Source organism: Crocodylus siamensis, chromosome 10, assembly GCF_052110815.1.
Source record: "Crocodylus siamensis isolate JL-2025a chromosome 10, ASM5211081v1, whole genome shotgun sequence".
Lineage (NCBI taxonomy): Eukaryota > Metazoa > Chordata > Crocodylia > Crocodylidae > Crocodylus > Crocodylus siamensis.
Genome location: NC_143404.1, coordinates 60081221 through 60098677, shown reverse-complemented (window position 1 = coordinate 60098677; position 17457 = coordinate 60081221). Strand labels below are relative to the sequence as shown.

Genomic DNA, 17457 nt, shown 5'->3' with positions numbered 1-17457 from the left:
ATTAAAAAAACTAGGCGACTGTGGCATTGATGCCTACACAGTCAAATGGATTGCAGATTGGCTCAAGGGTCATATTCAGAGGACGGTGGTGGACGGGTCATATTCAACCTGGGGGGAAGTGGGCAGCGGAGTCCCACAGGGCTCGGTTCTTGGGCCTGCACCATTCAAGTTCTTCATCAGCGATTTGGATGACGGGGTGAAATGCAACCTGTTTAAATTCACTGATGATACCAAAATCTGGGGAGAGGTGAGCATGCTAGTAGGCAGGGAAAGATTGCAGCAAGATCTGGATAGGTTATAGGAGTGGGCTGACATAAACAGGATGCATTTCAACACTGACAAGTGCAGGGTGCTACACTTAGGCAGTAGAAACCAGCAGCACACTTATAGAATGGGAAACTCCTTTCTTGAGAGCACGGAGGCAGTAAGGGATCTTGGAGTCATTACTGACTCCAAGATGAACATGGGCCAACAATGCGAGGTCACGGTTGGTAGGGCTAACCAGACCTTGTCGTGTATCCACAGGTGCATCTCAAGTAGAGCTAGGGAGGTGATCCTCCCCCTCTATGCGACGCTGGTCAGGCCACAGCTGGAGTACTGCATCCAGTTCTGTGCGCCCCATTTTAGGAGGGATGTGGACAACATTGAAAGGGTCCAGAGGAGGGCCACCCGCATGATCCAGGGACTACAGGGCAGACCCTACATTGAAAGACTGCAGGACCTCAACCTGTTCAGCCTTCACAAGAGAAGGCTGAGGGGGGACCTAGTGACTGTCTATAAACTCACTAGGGGGGAAGACACTGTTTCCCTAGCGCCCCCTGGCACAACAAGGAACAACAGACACAAATTATTAGAGAGTAGGTTTAGATTAGACAGCCGCAAGAACTACTTCACAGTTAGGGCGGCTAGGAGCTGGAACCAACTTCCAAGGGAAGTGGTGCGGGCTCCTACCCTGGGGGTCTTTAAGAGGAGGCTTGATGACTACCTGGCTGGACTAATTTGAGTCCAGTCTTTCTCCCGCCCAGGCAGGGGGTCAGACTTGAAGAACTACAAGGTTCGTTCCAACCCAACTTCTATGATTCTATGAAAAAAACCCCAAGGTAGGGGAGAGCACAATCTCCCTTGGAAGCCCATTCCAAGTTCTTGTCACCCTTACCATGAAGAAGTTTTTCCTGATATCTAGCCTAAATCTGCACTCTGTCAATTTGTAACCATTGTTTCTTGTTACCCCATGAGGCGCCCTGGTGAACAGAGCATCTCCGATTCCTTGCTGCATCCCCCAATGAATTTGTAGGCGGCCACAAGATCACCTCTCAGCCTTCTCTTGCAGAGGCAGAAGAGGTCCAGGTCCCTTAGCCTCTCCTCACAGGGCTTGTCCTGTAAGCCCCTAACCATATGAGTGGCCCTTCTCTGGACCCTCTCGAGTCTATCACCATCCTTCTTGAAGTACAGCACCCAAAACTGGACACAGTACTCCAACTGCGGTCTGACCAATGCCACATAGATCCAAGGTGATACTTCCCCTCTATCTGTCAAGCATTTGTTGATGCATGATAAAGTGCAGTTAGCTTTGCTGATGGTTTTGTCACACTGATGACTCATGTTCATCTTGGAGTCCACTATGACACCAAGATACCTTTCCGCTTCTGTGCTGCTGGGAGAGTCACTTCCCAGCCAGTAGGTGTGCTAGATATTTTTGCACCCTAGGTGCACACATCCACCTATACTCCTATATCTAAGCATTTTGTGACCCTGTCATAAAATGAAACTAGATTGGTCAGGCATGATCAACCCGCTACAAATCCATGCTGGTTTCCCTGCTGGACTCCCACAAATATGATCCTTCATAATCTTTTCAAAGACTTTTCCAAGGATGGAGGTGAGACTGGCTGGCCTGTAATTATTTGGATCCTCCTTCCTCCCTTCCTTGAAAATAGGGACCACATTGGCCCTTTTCCACTCCTCTGGGATCTGACCCAAGCACCATGAGCACTCAAACAGCCATGCTGCCAGTGGTTCTCCTATGACACTGGCCAATTTCTTCAGTATCCTCAGATGCAGCTCATCCAGGCCTGCTGACTTGAACACATCCAGTCCATCCAAGTGACTCTACACCAAGTCAGAGTTGACAGCTGATGGGTATCAGAGGGATACCTGCCTATCTAAGAACCTATTAGGAGATTTATCTTGAGCCCTGTTCAGGAACACTGAGGCTACACTGTCCAGAATTTCCATGTGGTCAGTCTATGGATAGGGAAACACCCCCAACCTGATGGTTCTCAATGCAAAAGCATTTATATGAAGCTCCACATCCTCTTGGAACCTCACCCCACATATCTGTTAATGTTTGCTCCTGACATCTGTGGCTAATGTTTTGGATTGTGACAGTCACAGATGGTACCCTTTCTGGGGTATCATCAGGTAAAGCTACCAGTTCAATGCTATCAAGCCATGCATTTATATTATTAGGACTCACAAGCTCATCAGGTATTTTGCAGCAGAGCAGACTGACCTGGCAGTGGTTTCAAGAGAAGGTGAACAAGCAACATCATATATGTTCACATGGACATATGACCTAATAACATAAGGCTAGTTTGTACTTCCATAGCAGCGTGCAATTTCAACCCCTTCAGTAAATCACTGAAGTGAGAGGAATCTGTCCTTAGGCAAGTAAGACCAGACTGTATAGAATACAGTCTCTCCCCTCGAACTCTATTGTCTGCTATGAAATGCATGAGAATTTCTTGTTGCTCTCTAGGAGGTGCAACTGGATGAACAGAGAGAGGGCTCATTAAAGTTCATCCAAATGTCCAGGTATAATCTGTCTCTGTGACTCAGCCATTGCATATGAGTGATGTGAATCTCCTTTTGCATACTGTATTGCTACCATGGCAAGGCATTCCACAGAAATTGTCAGTGTAAGTCCTAATGGCAATAGTGTTATGGCCCCATCATATCTTAGGTATTTCTTGTGAGCCAAGTCAATGGTAGTGTGGATGCTTGCATCATGTAGGTCAACAGACACAACCCAGTACTGAGCATGATGGGCTGAAGTGACAGAATGTCCTCATGGTAAAATTGGGGAACTGCAGCCTCAACAACCTTATGGTCCAATGGCTGGGGAACTGGCTCTGTGGTTGAACCCAGAGAGTGACAGTCAACAGAACAAAATCAACATGGTGCATAGCGACCAGTGGTAACCATCAGGGCTTAGTACACAGACCAGTTCTCTTTAATATATTTATAAATGCTCTGGATTCAGGTGTCAGAAGCAGACTGGTTAAGTTTGCAGATGACATCAATTATGGGGAAGCGCAGTCTCACTAGAAGACAGGTTGGCAATTCAGGCTGACCTGGACAGGCTTGCAAGGTGGACGGATCAAAACCTGATGACATTCAACACAGATAAATGCCAAGGTGCTCCACTTCAGAAGAAAAAACCCACATCATACTCATAGGCTCAGCAGTTCTACGCTAACGCCACAACCGAAAGAGACTTTGGGGTCATGACTGACCACAAGATGAACATGAGCTATCAACGAGATGCCTCATCTGGCAAAGCAAATAAAATTCTGGCTTGCATCTACCGATGCATCTCAAGCAAGACTCAAGAAGTCATCCTCCTGCTCTATTCAGCCTTGGTGAGGCAACAGCTAGAGTACTGCATCCAATTCTGGGCTCCACACTTTAGAAAAGATGTGGAAAAGCTTGAGAGAGTCCAGAGGAGAGCCACGTGCATAATCAGAGGTCAAGAGAACAGGCCTTATGAGGAGAGGCTAAATGGCATGGGACTCTTCAGCCTGGAGAAGCGAAGGCTCAGGGATGACTTGGTGACTGCCTATAAGTATATTAGGGGTGTGCATCAGGAACTGGAAGAAAGTCTGTTCACTAGGGCACCCAGGGAAAGACAAGGTCTAACAGTCTCAAACTGCTGGAAGACTGTTTTAGACTGGACATAAGGAAATATTTCTTTATCATTCGAGTCTCCAGAGTCTGGAATAGGCTCCCCCCAAAAGTGGTACAAACACTTACTCTGGATACCTTTAAGAAATGTTTGGATGCCTATCTTGCTGGGGTGATCTGATCCCAGATGACTTCCTACCCCTCAGGCAGGAGGCTAGACTCTTATGATCTCACAAGGTCCTTTCTAGCCCTAGTGTCCATTAAATCTATGAAATATGAGAAAAAAGTTTTATCCTCTGAAACCTCAGGTGGTGGATGCATTTGATTGGTCTAGAATAAGACAGACCTTCTCTTCCTTCTGAAGAGAATTATCAATAGCAAAATGCTATCCACCTTATTCTTTTGTATCCTCCTCTTAGTTATCCTGGTAGAACAATTCACATTGGCATGGATGAGCTGAGGATAGCATTAGCTTGTGCATGTTCTCTTGGGTCAACTCTAGATGTCAAAGGTTTCAGCTTCTTACAGGAGCAGGTTTTGGGAAGCACTCCAAAACCAACAAGTGAGTTCATCTTGGCCCCCACATCTGAGAAGAGGACATTCCTTATATGAGGCGAGAAATTAGCATGCTTCCCAAACCAGATCTCCTCCCCCATAACAGGACCTCTCCAGTTCTGATGTGGGGTGCTCAGCTGATGCCAAAGGAGACTGAGATGTCCATTCCTTTCTTAACATATGCTAAAGACATCACTTTAGCACCTGTCGTAAGGTGAGTAAGGTCACAGTAGTAAGCAGAGTTATTAGCCATACTGTGGTTAGCACATCTGCTGCCAGGCACACACTGGAACAGAGTGTTTTCTGGGTTCAATACTAACATACCATTTTTTAAAGAAAGAAAAGTGGTCTGCTTTGAGCAGTTTAGAGACAGTCAAAAATCCATCTTTAAGAACAGCATCTTTGGATGTGGGTCTAATGGTGATGTGCCAGTGCCAAGAGAAAGGGTAAAGACAGTTCCCTCAAACCATGTCCCAGAATTGGTGCGAAGGCAGATCTCTGGTGTTGGTACTCAAGGAAGTAGCTGAGGCTGCAGAGGGGAAGTGCTCCCTTGTGCCAGGTTGGACACCGCCCAGCTTCCATCTGCTGCCCCAGGTGTTAAGAGGGAACTGTACAAGGACTGGGGCGGTTCTCGCTCTATGCCCATGTGTAGGAGAATGAGGCAGCACAGGATGCACATACAGCCCAAGTGGAGGGTGCTATTCAAAATACTAAGTGCTCATGGAAAGGAGATGTGCTTGCAAGACTGTGTGATCTATGTTGCCAAATACTGGAAGGCCAGGCTTTCTAGAATTCTCTTTTCTTTCCTGAGACAACCATTTGACCCCAAATGTAATTCTTCAAGCAAAGATCTCTGTCTATGCTGAAGGATTTCCTAACATCCATCATGCTGCAGGCAACATGATGTACCATGAAATCAAATACTGTGCACTAAAAACAGCTGCAGTCAGGAGTTATGCCTAGGGCTGGAGAGAATATGGTCTCCTTTCCCCAGCAAGAAACAGGTCTGAATTCAAGATCCTTTTGACACTGCACCAGGCAAGTTGCAACACCCTTATTTCAAGGGAAGCCAGAAGGTACTGTGAGCCTGGAAGAAAGAAAGCCTTGACTGGAGTGGTGAAGAGAGCTCTGAGAATATGTACGAAAGTGCAGGAAATAATGGAAGAGGATAATGTGCCCAAAAATGCAGCAGGCAGTGCCCAGAAGAAACATGAGAACTACTTGCTCATTAAGCATGACACCACTACCCTCCTAGTTTAGGATTGTAGCTAAGCATCTTTGTCTTTGTGGTGTATTTTTAGAATGTCTGTTAGTGCCAGTGTCACCAGTGACTGAAGTGAAAAATATCAAGACACATAGATTCCAGTTAGAGACAGCTGACCCTCCTGATTAAATGCTGTTTCAGTAATAGGCACACTAGACAACATGGGGCTTAATTTTCCTCTCGTTTACATGTGTAAATCAAGAGTGACTGCGTTGAAAATCAGTGGAGTTCCTACAAAGTACAACCAATCTGAGAGCAAAATCAAGCTACAACCATTTCCAACTTACTGCAAAGTGGTTAAGAGCTTGATCTACATTGAGGATGTTAGATACCTGAAGTTAAAGAAAGAGCAGTTGTGATGATACCACTGAGATAGTTAAGTATCTAACAATTGGAGCAAACTTTCAGGTTACCATGAAAATCACCATATTTTCTCACATATAGCATACCCTCAAATAAAACACACACCTTGTTTTTGGAAAGCAGACTGTGCCAGCGTGAGTCCTCCTGAGAACGTAATGTGTCCAGAAAGTGACATCAGGAACCTTCTGGTGTAGCAGACTGTCACCTGTAAGGTTATACTTTCTAAATACATTACGTTTCCAGGAGAACTTTCTGTCACATAAGGTTAGGCTTCAGACTCTTGGCAAAGGGCAGCAGCAAGACTTATTTCTTTACTGTAAGTAGATCTTTATATAAAATTCCTGCATTTCCACAACATAAGCCTCATCAAGATACTACCAATAGCTCATTTCCTACTTCAGGCATAAGCTACAGTGATCAGCCAACAGTTAAGTGTGAGACAGGGTTAACACAAGACTCTGCACCTTCAGTTTCCTGCATGGCATGCAAATGGTCTCCAGGAGCACTTTTTCCCAGTGAAGAAAACAGCTTCCCCACTTAGAACATGCACCCCAGTTTGGGGGAGCTGATTTCAGGAGGAAAAATGTATGTTGTAGGTGAAAAAATATGGTGTCTTCTCAGACAAAGTTTAATCACACGTACTAGGCAAAATGTTCTTCTAAAACTGAAACAAACAATCATATCACAAAAGAAAGGCCAGTGAAATCTTTTGTATACAGGGCCATAGCTATATCTACCTCACATTACTGAGGATGCATGTGTAGCAGGTGGTTAGTAAAATATTATAGGTGCACTGATACATTGGTCTATATCATATTGGCACTGATAAAAGAAAAATTGACATCATCGGCAATTGCCTTTTTCGGCTGATATGGCCAATAATGTCGCTGACAAATACTGTGTGCATGCACAGCTGCAGCCTGCACATAGCCAGCCCACCAGCTTGGAGAGTAGCGTCTGGCTGGTAAGTCTGTTGGGGGAGAAGGGGCAGGGGGGAGGGAAAGAGGTGAAGGTAGACACATTGAGACCCCTGCAGTAAGGGAGTGGGGCTGGGCACGGGACAAAGCCATGAGCAGCTCATCCAGGGGGTGTCTCCTGCCACTGCATGCACCCCCTGCTGCTCCATTCACCCCTGGGGGAGTCATGGGGGACATGTGCCCCGCTGGATCTGTGCACGGTGTGAGGATGGGTTGCTGCTGTGGACTGGGGATGGCCCCAAGCTCTTTCTGGCAGGGGGGGGTTGGGCTGGGGCTGAGCTCAGGGCAGGTGGTGGCAACAGCACTGAGTTGGGGCTACCACCCTGTGGCACCCCCTTCCAGTGCCACCACCTGGCTCAAGGGCAGTCCTGGCCCAGGACCCGCACTGGGAAGAGCCTGACGCCATCCCTGGCCCCCTCCCACAGCAGCAACCCACCCTCATCCCAGGCACAGATCCGAGGACACACGCACCCCCGTGGCTACCCCAGGGGTGTGTGCAGTGGCGGAAGCCACCTTCCCCGCCGCTTGGATGAGCCTCTCGCAGCTCCAGCCCTCACCTAGCCCCACTCCCTCCCTCGCTGCAGGGGCCCCTATATGCCCCCCTCCACTCCCTGCCACCATCCCTTCTCTCAACAGACCTGCTGAATGCTGCTCTCTAAGCTGCCAGGCTGCATATCGGCAATTGGATTGGTATTGGCCAATAGAGCTGGTTAATAACAGGCCATTGGTATCCGCCCAAAACATCTTTATCTGTGCACCCCTGTAAAATATCCTTTGAAAGGCAACTTGCAGGGAATTACCGCATTGACTGAACTCAAGCACATGACTTAAGTGCTTTCTTGAATCATTTGTAAGCACATGCATAACTGCTTTCCTGAATCAGACTCTTAAAAAGCTGCACTACTAAAGAAAAAGATAAGGCACTCTGTAAGGAAGTCAGGCATGCTAGCGACATCCTGCTGTTTGACCCTACTGACCGGGTTATCTTTTTAGTCTTGACATGTTTACTGAGCCTTGAGATTTCCTCCCCTCTTCCAATTTTAACTTCTAAGAGGCAGAATAGAAATCCTAGTGTTTCCAATCAGATGCCTGCGATAAAGTCAGCCGGTTATTACAATAATTGGAAACATTAATTAGCAGCAGTCTCTATATATTACAAGATACAAAGTGCTAAGTCCTTTTGAAAATCTTACATTATCATGCTCTAATGGCAGAACCAGTATGGAGGAAGTATTACATTTTTTTTAAAACAGTGGACCATTTATCAAATGGGGTGATTAAGAATAACGGGAGCTTCTAGATGCTGAGTATACTGTAAATCTGGCCCTTACTCACAGTAACATGATTTAACTGCTTGGCTACAAAACCCCTAAAATTTTTATGATCCAAAAATATTAAGTTAAGCTTTCCTCAAAAAGACCAAACTGGAAGTCACACAGTTACTTACCTAAAGAAACAACAGCCACGCTCTCTGGCAAAAAATGAAGTCGGTACTTTATCAGTAAATGCACCAATATGATGCAGATAGCTGTAGGAGGGAAATACAATATTATGGTTACTGGTGAGAAGGAGAGAGAGAGAGAAATTCACTTCTAAACAATATTCCATTCACATAAATGTTGACCTTTTCCTAGTAATTTATAATAAATGCATAAAGGAATGTAATCATTTTTAGACTCTTAAGTATTTAATGATTCCAAGAAATGGGATAAAATATTTTTTAAAAATAGATATTTAAGCACTAAAATGCATTAGAATGACTAATATCAGCCTCATAATACCATTAGAGACCGATTCAGCTGAAAAGAAAGCTCCACGTAGCAGGCAGTGGAAGTTATGAAAGCTACATGGGATGGACATTTGCAGAATCTACTTTTCTATGTATAAATGTTTTCTTACCGTTTCCTATTACTGTATACTTTCAAATTTTACACAAACATGCACACACACACACACAACGTGCATGATAAAAAAAATTAAGTATCACTGACAATAATCCTTGGTTACTGGAAAGCCATTGAGTATGCCAAATTTCAAGTCTGCTTTAAACACTGCGTTTGACAAAGTTATCTTCAGGGTCTTACTGCACTGTGCCAAGTAATCATCTGAGGCTCTTAACCTAATTCAACCCTAATTTCAAGGCAACACAAGGGCCCTGGTGCCTATACTTCAAGGAAGCCTTTTTCAGATTTAAGAACAAAAAAAGTCTCTCTGAACTACTCTCATTACAATTCAGCAATTTCTGTCTCCAAAGGAAATGAACAGCAATTGTGCAGTCCATTCCACTAATCTGCTTCAATTTATGAACTCATTGCAGCTTTTAGCCAAATGGTCTATTGTACCTTCTCTTCCTTTGGAGTGCAGCCTCACTGAAAAAGAACAGTTTTCAAGTGCAAACATAATGCACAGTTACTTGCTTTCCTTTGCCCCAATGAAAAGAACTTCCCCCGCATAAAAAAGCTCAGCAACGGGCATCATGCCACTGCCTGCAGAAATACACATATTTGCTATAATCTTATAGGTTCACACTTCATACGTGGCTGGCTTTACTCTTAGTAATTTACAAGTGACAAGCAGTGCATGACAACAAACTAAGCAGGGACCCTTGACATCCACGGTAGCATTAGCTTAACTTGGAACCTGAACAAGCCCCTTACCCTCTGAATCTCACCTGTTGTGCAGACAGAATGAAGGGAATCTGGGGGATAAATTAGTTAGTGCTTATACAGCACTCTTCTGGCCTTTGGATTTCGGCTCAGTGGTCTAAAAGGGGGATGACAGGTCTATGGCAGCCTCTGTTCCTCTATAACTCTGCCTAGGTATATGCGCTAAAGGTCTGGGCAAGATGGTCACAGGGATCCAAGAGATGCATAAGGGCACTGAGGCACCTATCAAGATTTCCGAGCAGCCCTGTTTTGGGATGAGCTAAGAAGATCCACCACAATAAACCTGCTGAACAACCTCACATTGACTTGTGCCAAATCAATGATCCTGTCAAGAAACAGCTTTTCAATGAAGAAGTAGCAAAGTTGCCCAGAACAAATGAAACTGCATCAGATGTATGGGAAGTCCTGAAGACAAGTATGTACAATGTGGCAATCAAGAGTTTTGGAAAGAATATTAAGAAAACCATCAACTAGTTTGTAGGCCATTTGGAGGTATTACTGTCGCTCACTGAGAGAAAAATAACTACCCTAATCACCTACAAGTCCTACTACTGATTCACTCAACAACTTAAGAGAAGCTCATAAGGCTGTTCAAACAGCTTCCAGGAGGTGTGCTCAAGAATTCCGGCTGGGTCTCTGCAACAACATTCAAGAGGCAGCTGACGCAGGTGACAGCAGACAGTTGCATGAGGACATTACAAAAGCCACTGGGCCAAAGTACAAGACAGCTCCATTAAAAGACCTGGATGCTAATATCATAACCGATAAGAGGAAGCAACTGGAGAAGACTGAGCATTATGAAATGATATTCTCAAGGGAGTTGTAGTAGACCAACGTAAGCTAGACAAATTTCCTGGGTTTGAAGTTATGACTTTGCTGGATGCCAAACCTAAACTAAAGGAGGCTGGAACAATGTATCAAAGATTCCCAATAACAAAGCTTCAGGAACCATTTATCTGCTGAAGTTTACAAATGTGCAAAAAACTTCCTGCAAAGATTGCATGAGGTACTGTTATTCTGTCGGAACAAAGAAATGGTTCAAGATTTCAAGAATGTTCGTTTCATCCAACTCTATAAAAACAAAGGAGATAGAAGTGACTGTAATAACTACAGAGGTATCTCTCTTCTCAGCACTGCAGGAAAAAATCTTAAGCCACATTCTTTTACCTAGACTTCAAACATCAGCTGAGAGAATTTATCCTGAGAGCCAGCGTGACTTCTGCTTGGACAGGTCACCACAGATATGGTCTTCTGTGCAAGACAACTACAGGAAAAGTGCAGAGAGAAGCATATACCACTGTACATGGCTTCTATAGATTTAACAAAAGCCTCTGACGTGGTTAGTTGATCAGGTTTTTACACTATTCTGAAGAAGCTTAGTTGTTCACCTACATATTGCAAAACCTTGTTAAAACAAGAGGGAGCCAGTATTCAATCCTGCATCACACTGCTGGTGTTGATCAAATCAGACTCTTGGTTTTCATACATTACAGTTGCCTTCATGCTATCATGTAAGGATTTCACATTTGCTTCTTGTTCCTGCTTCAAAACGTGTTGGTGAGGTTTGAGAGGTTGTTTACCTTAGCGCTAGACACGATGGAGGGCAGTTTAACATTGCAGTGTTCAGAGCTAAGAGAAAGGTGAAGGAGATCATCATAAGGGACCCATTGTTTGCAAATGATGCAGCCTTTGTGGCTCAGTGTTGATCTCCTATAACATCTCATTACCAAGTTCTCTGACTCATGCAAAATCTTTGGGCTAACAATAAGCTTGAAAAGGACTGTTATCGTGCACCAAGGCTCTTCAGAACCAGTTCCAGATATCACCCTAGATGGTACTCATTCTGGATGTTATTGACCAATTTTTCTACCTTGGCTCTACTGTTACCAGCAATCCAGATCTTGATGCCGAGTTCGCTAGAATTGACAGCCAGAACTTTGGTCTTTTGCAAAAAAGAACCTGGAACAATAACAAACTGTCAACTAAAGTGAAAGCTCTTATTCATAGGATGTGTTTTATCCACTCTTATATGGCTCAGAAACATGGATGACCTATGCCGAACATCAGAAGACTAAACAGCTTTTATATCAGATGCCTACATAAAATTCTTTGAATAAGATGGCAAAACAGGGTGACAAATATGGAAGTGTTAAAAATTGTGCTGGTATGGCATCCATGGGAATGCTGATTAGTAAGAAAAGACTCTGGCGGCTTGGTCATGTCAAGTAAATGCCAGATTACAGGATCCCGAAGAATGTTCTGTACTCTGAAGCTCAGGAAGGGTCTAGAAAGAGAGGCAGATCGCTGCACAAATTTTGGGATGCTTGCAAAGATGACTTAGCATCCTCTGAAATCTCTGTGGATGATTGGGAAAGGAATGCAGAATGCCACTACAGTTGGCAGAGTGAGCTTGCAGATGGAGCAAGGTGCTGTGAGGCACACTGGATCAAATTCTGTGATGACTGGCATCAGAGGAGGAAAGAATCTGCTGCTCTGATTCAGAGTATTGCTAGTGTGTAGGTGTGCCCTACCTGTGGGTGGGACTGTCACTTGCGCATCAGACTGAGCAGCCATCAAAAAACTCATTGACACATACCCCACACTCTGTAAAGAACACCAATTGAATATAGCACTTTTAAGGTACGACACACAGAACCAGAGTTTTAAAGATATTTAGGCCTATAAAGATGCAGGTGGTTGCCTAGCAAAATTTTAAAGAGTGCTTGTGAGACTAACGCAGCTAGAAGCTTTTGAAAATACCTGGTACTTATTTGCATTAAATAAGTGTCCCAACATCTGAAAAAAATCTAGCCCTTAGTCTTAAGTACTATCTGATTAATGGTACAATTTATCTTTAACAGATCCAAATGCCAGTTCTTTCCAAGTATTTTTCTTTGGCAGTAGAACAGCATAAAATGCAACTGCAGACTCAGAGAATACATTCCCACTAGTAGGAATATTACAGGAATGCTTATCAGGTTTTGCCAATTTGTCACTTACTCCATGGGGATCAATAGTCTGTTTCTATCTGCTGACCTGCAATCTGTTGCAGCCACACACTTTCATGGGCATGACATCAATGAAGAGCAGGGGCGGGCAAATATTTTGGGCAGAGGGCTGCTTACTGAGTTTTGGCAAGCCATTGAGGGCCACATGATAGGCAGCCAGGGAAGGATAAATATTAATTTTCTAAATTTTTAGGGGCCCTGCAAGCCAGATAGAATGGCCTGATGGGCCACATCCAGATCTTGGGCCACATTTTGCCCAGTCCGATGAAGAGGTGGTGAGGAAAGTGCTTAGACCTGGCTGCTGAATGGAGCTTGTGTATCAAATGGGAAAGGAAAGCAGATTCAGGGCATGTAGCATAGGTCCAAGGAGCCCAGGGTTTGTGCAAATCTAGTAGAAAACCACACAGAAGAGTAATGTTACAAAATATGCTCTTCTAGCCAATGGGCTACTAAAGCAAAACTGGGGTTTATTTGAATAAGAGGCTGTAGAAATTTGGGGGCTGAATTGAAGCCTGTGCTACTTTATGGCCCTCTGAAGTTTGGGCTTCACTAGAAATCTACCTAATCTCAAGGTACTTAGAGCAGCTTCTAGCATTGTGCTATCCTAAGGAGATTTTTCTATGAGCCATTTTACCATCCACAATATCTAGCGTGTTCCAGTGATTCACTTTTGTTCCCACTGCACCCTTATGTCTGAGGCTACAAACATGACATTACAATGTCTCTATTCTGCACTAGAAACTTCCCTATCCTGGGGGTGATGCAGCTGACTTAAAGCCAAGAATTGTGGTCCCATTCTTTAGCCTGCAGAAAGGAGGAAGAAACTTTACCATTAATGAATCTTTTAAACTCCATGTGACACACATGCACATTGAGACTTTTCTTTTAAGCTAAGATTTTTTTTCTGAGTTACTGCATTTTTCATTGGTCTTTCCTTCGCATCTACTTAAATATCAATTGATCACTGGTCCCACAGAGAAATTAAGTTCTTTCTTGAAGACAAACTGATATTTCAGGAAAAGAGAGCATTCAGTATATTAAAAAGTTTCTATTTTCTTTTTGCTGTGTTTAGTTAACAATATTTATAGGGGGATAAAACTGTTTGGATTTTTTTTCCAGAAGCACTAATAAAATCCGCCATATTACTGCACAATTTCCTACTCAGTTTGCCACACTCTCTACATGCTATCGCTGTAAAACAGAGACAGTAACAAAACTAGGCAAATAAAGGATTCCTTAATGGGCTTACCTTTGGTGGGGGCCTCTGTTTATATTAATAAACACACAAAAGGTATGACAAAAATCTTTAAATACTCTAAAGTTACCTGCTAGTTTTGAGGTTAGACCAACACAGCTACAAGCTAAAACCCTGTTAATTTTGACTTGCTTTGAAGTAACAAACATCAATATACCTAGGGTTGGCAAGGTTTATATTATAACTATTGATAAATGGCAATTTCACCTCAGTCACACACCTGCGGAAACTATTTCCATCAGTAATAATCAAAACTTATACAAAAGGGGACTGTAACAGAGAATCCTTGTTCCTGTTACTAGGCAGCAGAAAAAGAAGAGGAACAAAGCGCAGAGGGATTAAACAGGAAAACAATGGGCAGCCTAATACAGCATTTTCCAACCTTTTTTGGCCCACAGCACACTTACCTAAATAAAAAAGCACTACGGCACACAGGACACAGTGTGGGGGGAGGCAGGTGGCACGTGGCCAGCCAGATAAAGGAGGGAGGGCTGGCGCTATGCCCCCTGCCTGGCTGTAGCCACAGCAGCAGCAGGCAAAGGGTGGGGCTCCAGGCAGGCAGGTGGTGTGGCTCCAGCCCAAAATGCCACAGCATACTTAGACATGCCTAACAGCACACTGGTTGGGAAATGTTGGCCTAATAATACTTCAATTATGTTATTAGCTGCTCCTTTCTGACTAATGACTCATCAATTAAGCAATTAGGTGCTCTTTCACAGGTGCTACTGTAGTGAGATAACAGGCTACCTAAACAAACCCCTACCCAAATCCCAGAGAGAAGGGGGAACAGTATGTGAAGTTCCAGTCTGGTGGCAGCAAGATCCTGCGTGAAGACAGCCACTACCTCACCCCATGTTCCCAGAGCTCTGGGAATACCACTGCCCTCTCTTCTGGTCCCTGCCTATGTGCCTGTTTCCTGAAGAATAAACAGAATGATTTAAGGCAGATATGAGTTACTGATTTATGGATATTCACTTTTTATATTCTGAAATGCCATTTTTATAAAGCTTTTAACAGTAAACTATTATGATTAAACTGTCTGCCCCCACACTCCTAATTTTGTGTAATCCTGAAAATTTAGAGATAAAAACTGAAATAAATGCTTACAAACTAACATTGACTTTTAGCTGTTGAAACTATTGAAAAATAAAAATTGAGTTTTGTCAAGCCTAAATGTACACCACATCCCCAAGTTTTGATGGGAAGACTGGTGGCTTCTGATGGACCAGTTTTCTGAAAAGTTGTTTGTACAACTATCGTGCACAGATACCCATTCTATTACAACTGAATCTGCAAGTTGGGTAATTGAATCTGCATGCACAGGAACAAACTGCTCATGACTTAGTAGAGCTGAACACAAATTAACTGAATTCAAACTCAATAATTCTAAATAGATAGGGTCTTTTACCAACCTCAACACCATTGGGCCTGTGGACCTTCTGACAGTGCTGCTAACATCTGTCATGTGTTCTAGCAGCCTTTCTCTAGGAAAAAAAGGGCATATGGTGGAGTATTATAGTAGATTTGTTTTTAAATGTATCCATATGCTATGTGCTCATATTAGAGAAAGCAAGGTCAAAAACCCACTGTGCCTTATGCTTGGTGTACACAGCACGAAGTCCGGGATGATCTTTAGTTATTCTACAGGTTCACACTTGGCTTGTTCACATACTTCATTCATGCACATAATCCTGCATTCCCCACTTTCCTAAATACCTGGCATACATGAAAACTACTCCATAATTAGAGGCTTAAGAGGAGACGCACAGAAGAATTAACTGTGCCCTAAGCTCAGGACTGAGGGCCAATGCAGAACACGCTACACAGTGAGCAAGATGACCTTTGACAGGTATGCACAAATCTAGTGCTTTTTGTTCAGAAATGATACCTTTTACTAGACCAACTCGGAAACCACCAAAAAATTCTCTCTCTCTGACATTTCCTAGTTGGTCTAATAAAACGCATAATCTCTGAACCAAGAGCTCTAGATTTTCACACTTGTTTTGGTTTCAGAACCACACGGCTACCGCACACATCCCGTTGATGCATAAGCATTCACCTAATACAAGCAAGCTAAAGAATATAGTCATGCCGCTGGATTGCTCCTCCTGCTGCGCTTCAACTCCAGTCTGCACGGGAAGGATCGGCTTGGCAGGCGTGGGCGCCACCAGCTTGGTGGTAACTGCCAGTGTGGCACGCAGGGTGGTATTAAGCGCATCTCGAGTGGCATTGGGGACCCTGCCAAGACAACATGGGTGCGGTTAGAGGGAGCAGGACGACGCCAGGCGTTGTGGGACCGCGCGCCACAGGGCCGATGCTCGCCACAGCCACGACTGGGGGGGGCCCTGAGCCACGGGGCCACCCGCCACCTGGGGGCTCGGCAGGGGCTGCAGAACCAGAGGCCCCCGCTTAGCAGCTTGGAGCAGGCTCTAACCGGGTAGCCCCGGGGGAGAACTGCCAGCCCAGCCCAGCCCAGCCCAGCCCGGCTCGGCCCCGGCCCCGCCCCCACTGCCCTTGACGACCCCGGGCCCCCACTCACTCCACTTCCGCCATCTTCCCAGCCAGCCGAGCACACGTCCCACTTCCGGGTACCCTCGCGGCGCTCTATAGCCGCGACAGAACTCTATGGTGGGGAGGTTCGGGGGCGCATGCGCGCTGCACCAATACGCGAGGGCGGTGGTGACTCGCCCGATTGAGGTTGTGACGTAAGCCGTGGGCGGTGTCACGTGACGGCTGGAGAAGTGGGGGAAGCTGTCCCGCTACACTCCGGGCGGGGGAGTGGAGGAGGGCTGGCGAGTCGTGCGTGGAGGGGTGTTGCGTCATGTATCCGCCACACGTCACTGTGCTGTGGCATGATGTCATCAGCAGCTCACTGCAGCATTGGGATGTGGAGGGAGGGCGGGGCTGAGGGCTCCTGGCATTGGCTTCCCCTCGCTGCAGGCTCGGGGCTCCCAGGCAGACCCTGGAGCCGAGACTGCCACGAAGCCGCACGCCTGTGGGTGCGGAGGCCGTGAGCTAGCACTCGCTCCCCCGAGGGTCACAATTCAATGGGGAGAGCTGGCACTGGAGAGCTGCTCGCCGTGCCTCGTCCCCTGGGGTTGCCATGCGGCGCATAAAGGTAACGTGGCATCAAGAAGCCCTTGGGCATCACGTTGGATGTGATGTCCCCAAGCTCTGGTTGCAGGAACGATGGACAGAGGTGGGGGCCTTAAGAGGCAGCCACAGGACTGGGGTTTACACTCATGATGTCTCGGCGTCTAGCCTAGCACTTGGAAAACTTGGTTTCAGGTGCCGGCTTCAGGATGTGATAATGGCTTCCCTGTAGCACAGTTCACCATCTGCAAAAGGGAGAACATAGCACTGCCCTGCCTCATCGGGGGCTGCGACAGTGAATACAAGGGCGAGCTCTCCGGGCGCCGAAGTGCAGGAGCACCAGCCGGGACAGGGCACAGGATAGAGCCGCGAG

General features: G+C 45.4%; 1 protein-coding gene across 2 annotated transcripts in view; it reads right to left on the bottom strand.

The window, feature by feature from the left end:
- Window positions 1-16675, bottom strand: part of SLC9A8 (solute carrier family 9 member A8) — a 62882-nt gene extending 46207 nt beyond the window's left edge. Inside the window, exons 1-3 of one of the 2 annotated variants that reach the window (XM_090064558.1) lie at window positions 16531-16675; window positions 16051-16229; window positions 8510-8590 (exon numbers count right to left, since the gene is read on the bottom strand). In XM_090064558.1, the coding sequence (XP_089920684.1) occupies window positions 8510-8590; window positions 16051-16229; window positions 16531-16544 (274 nt within the window). In that variant the 5' untranslated portion in view covers window positions 16545-16675. Of the gene's footprint in view, window positions 1-6190; window positions 6291-8509; window positions 8591-16050; window positions 16230-16530 lie in introns of those variants that run through there. The other variant, XM_090064559.1, reaches the window with a different exon arrangement.
- Window positions 16676-17457: the final 782 nt, after the last annotated feature.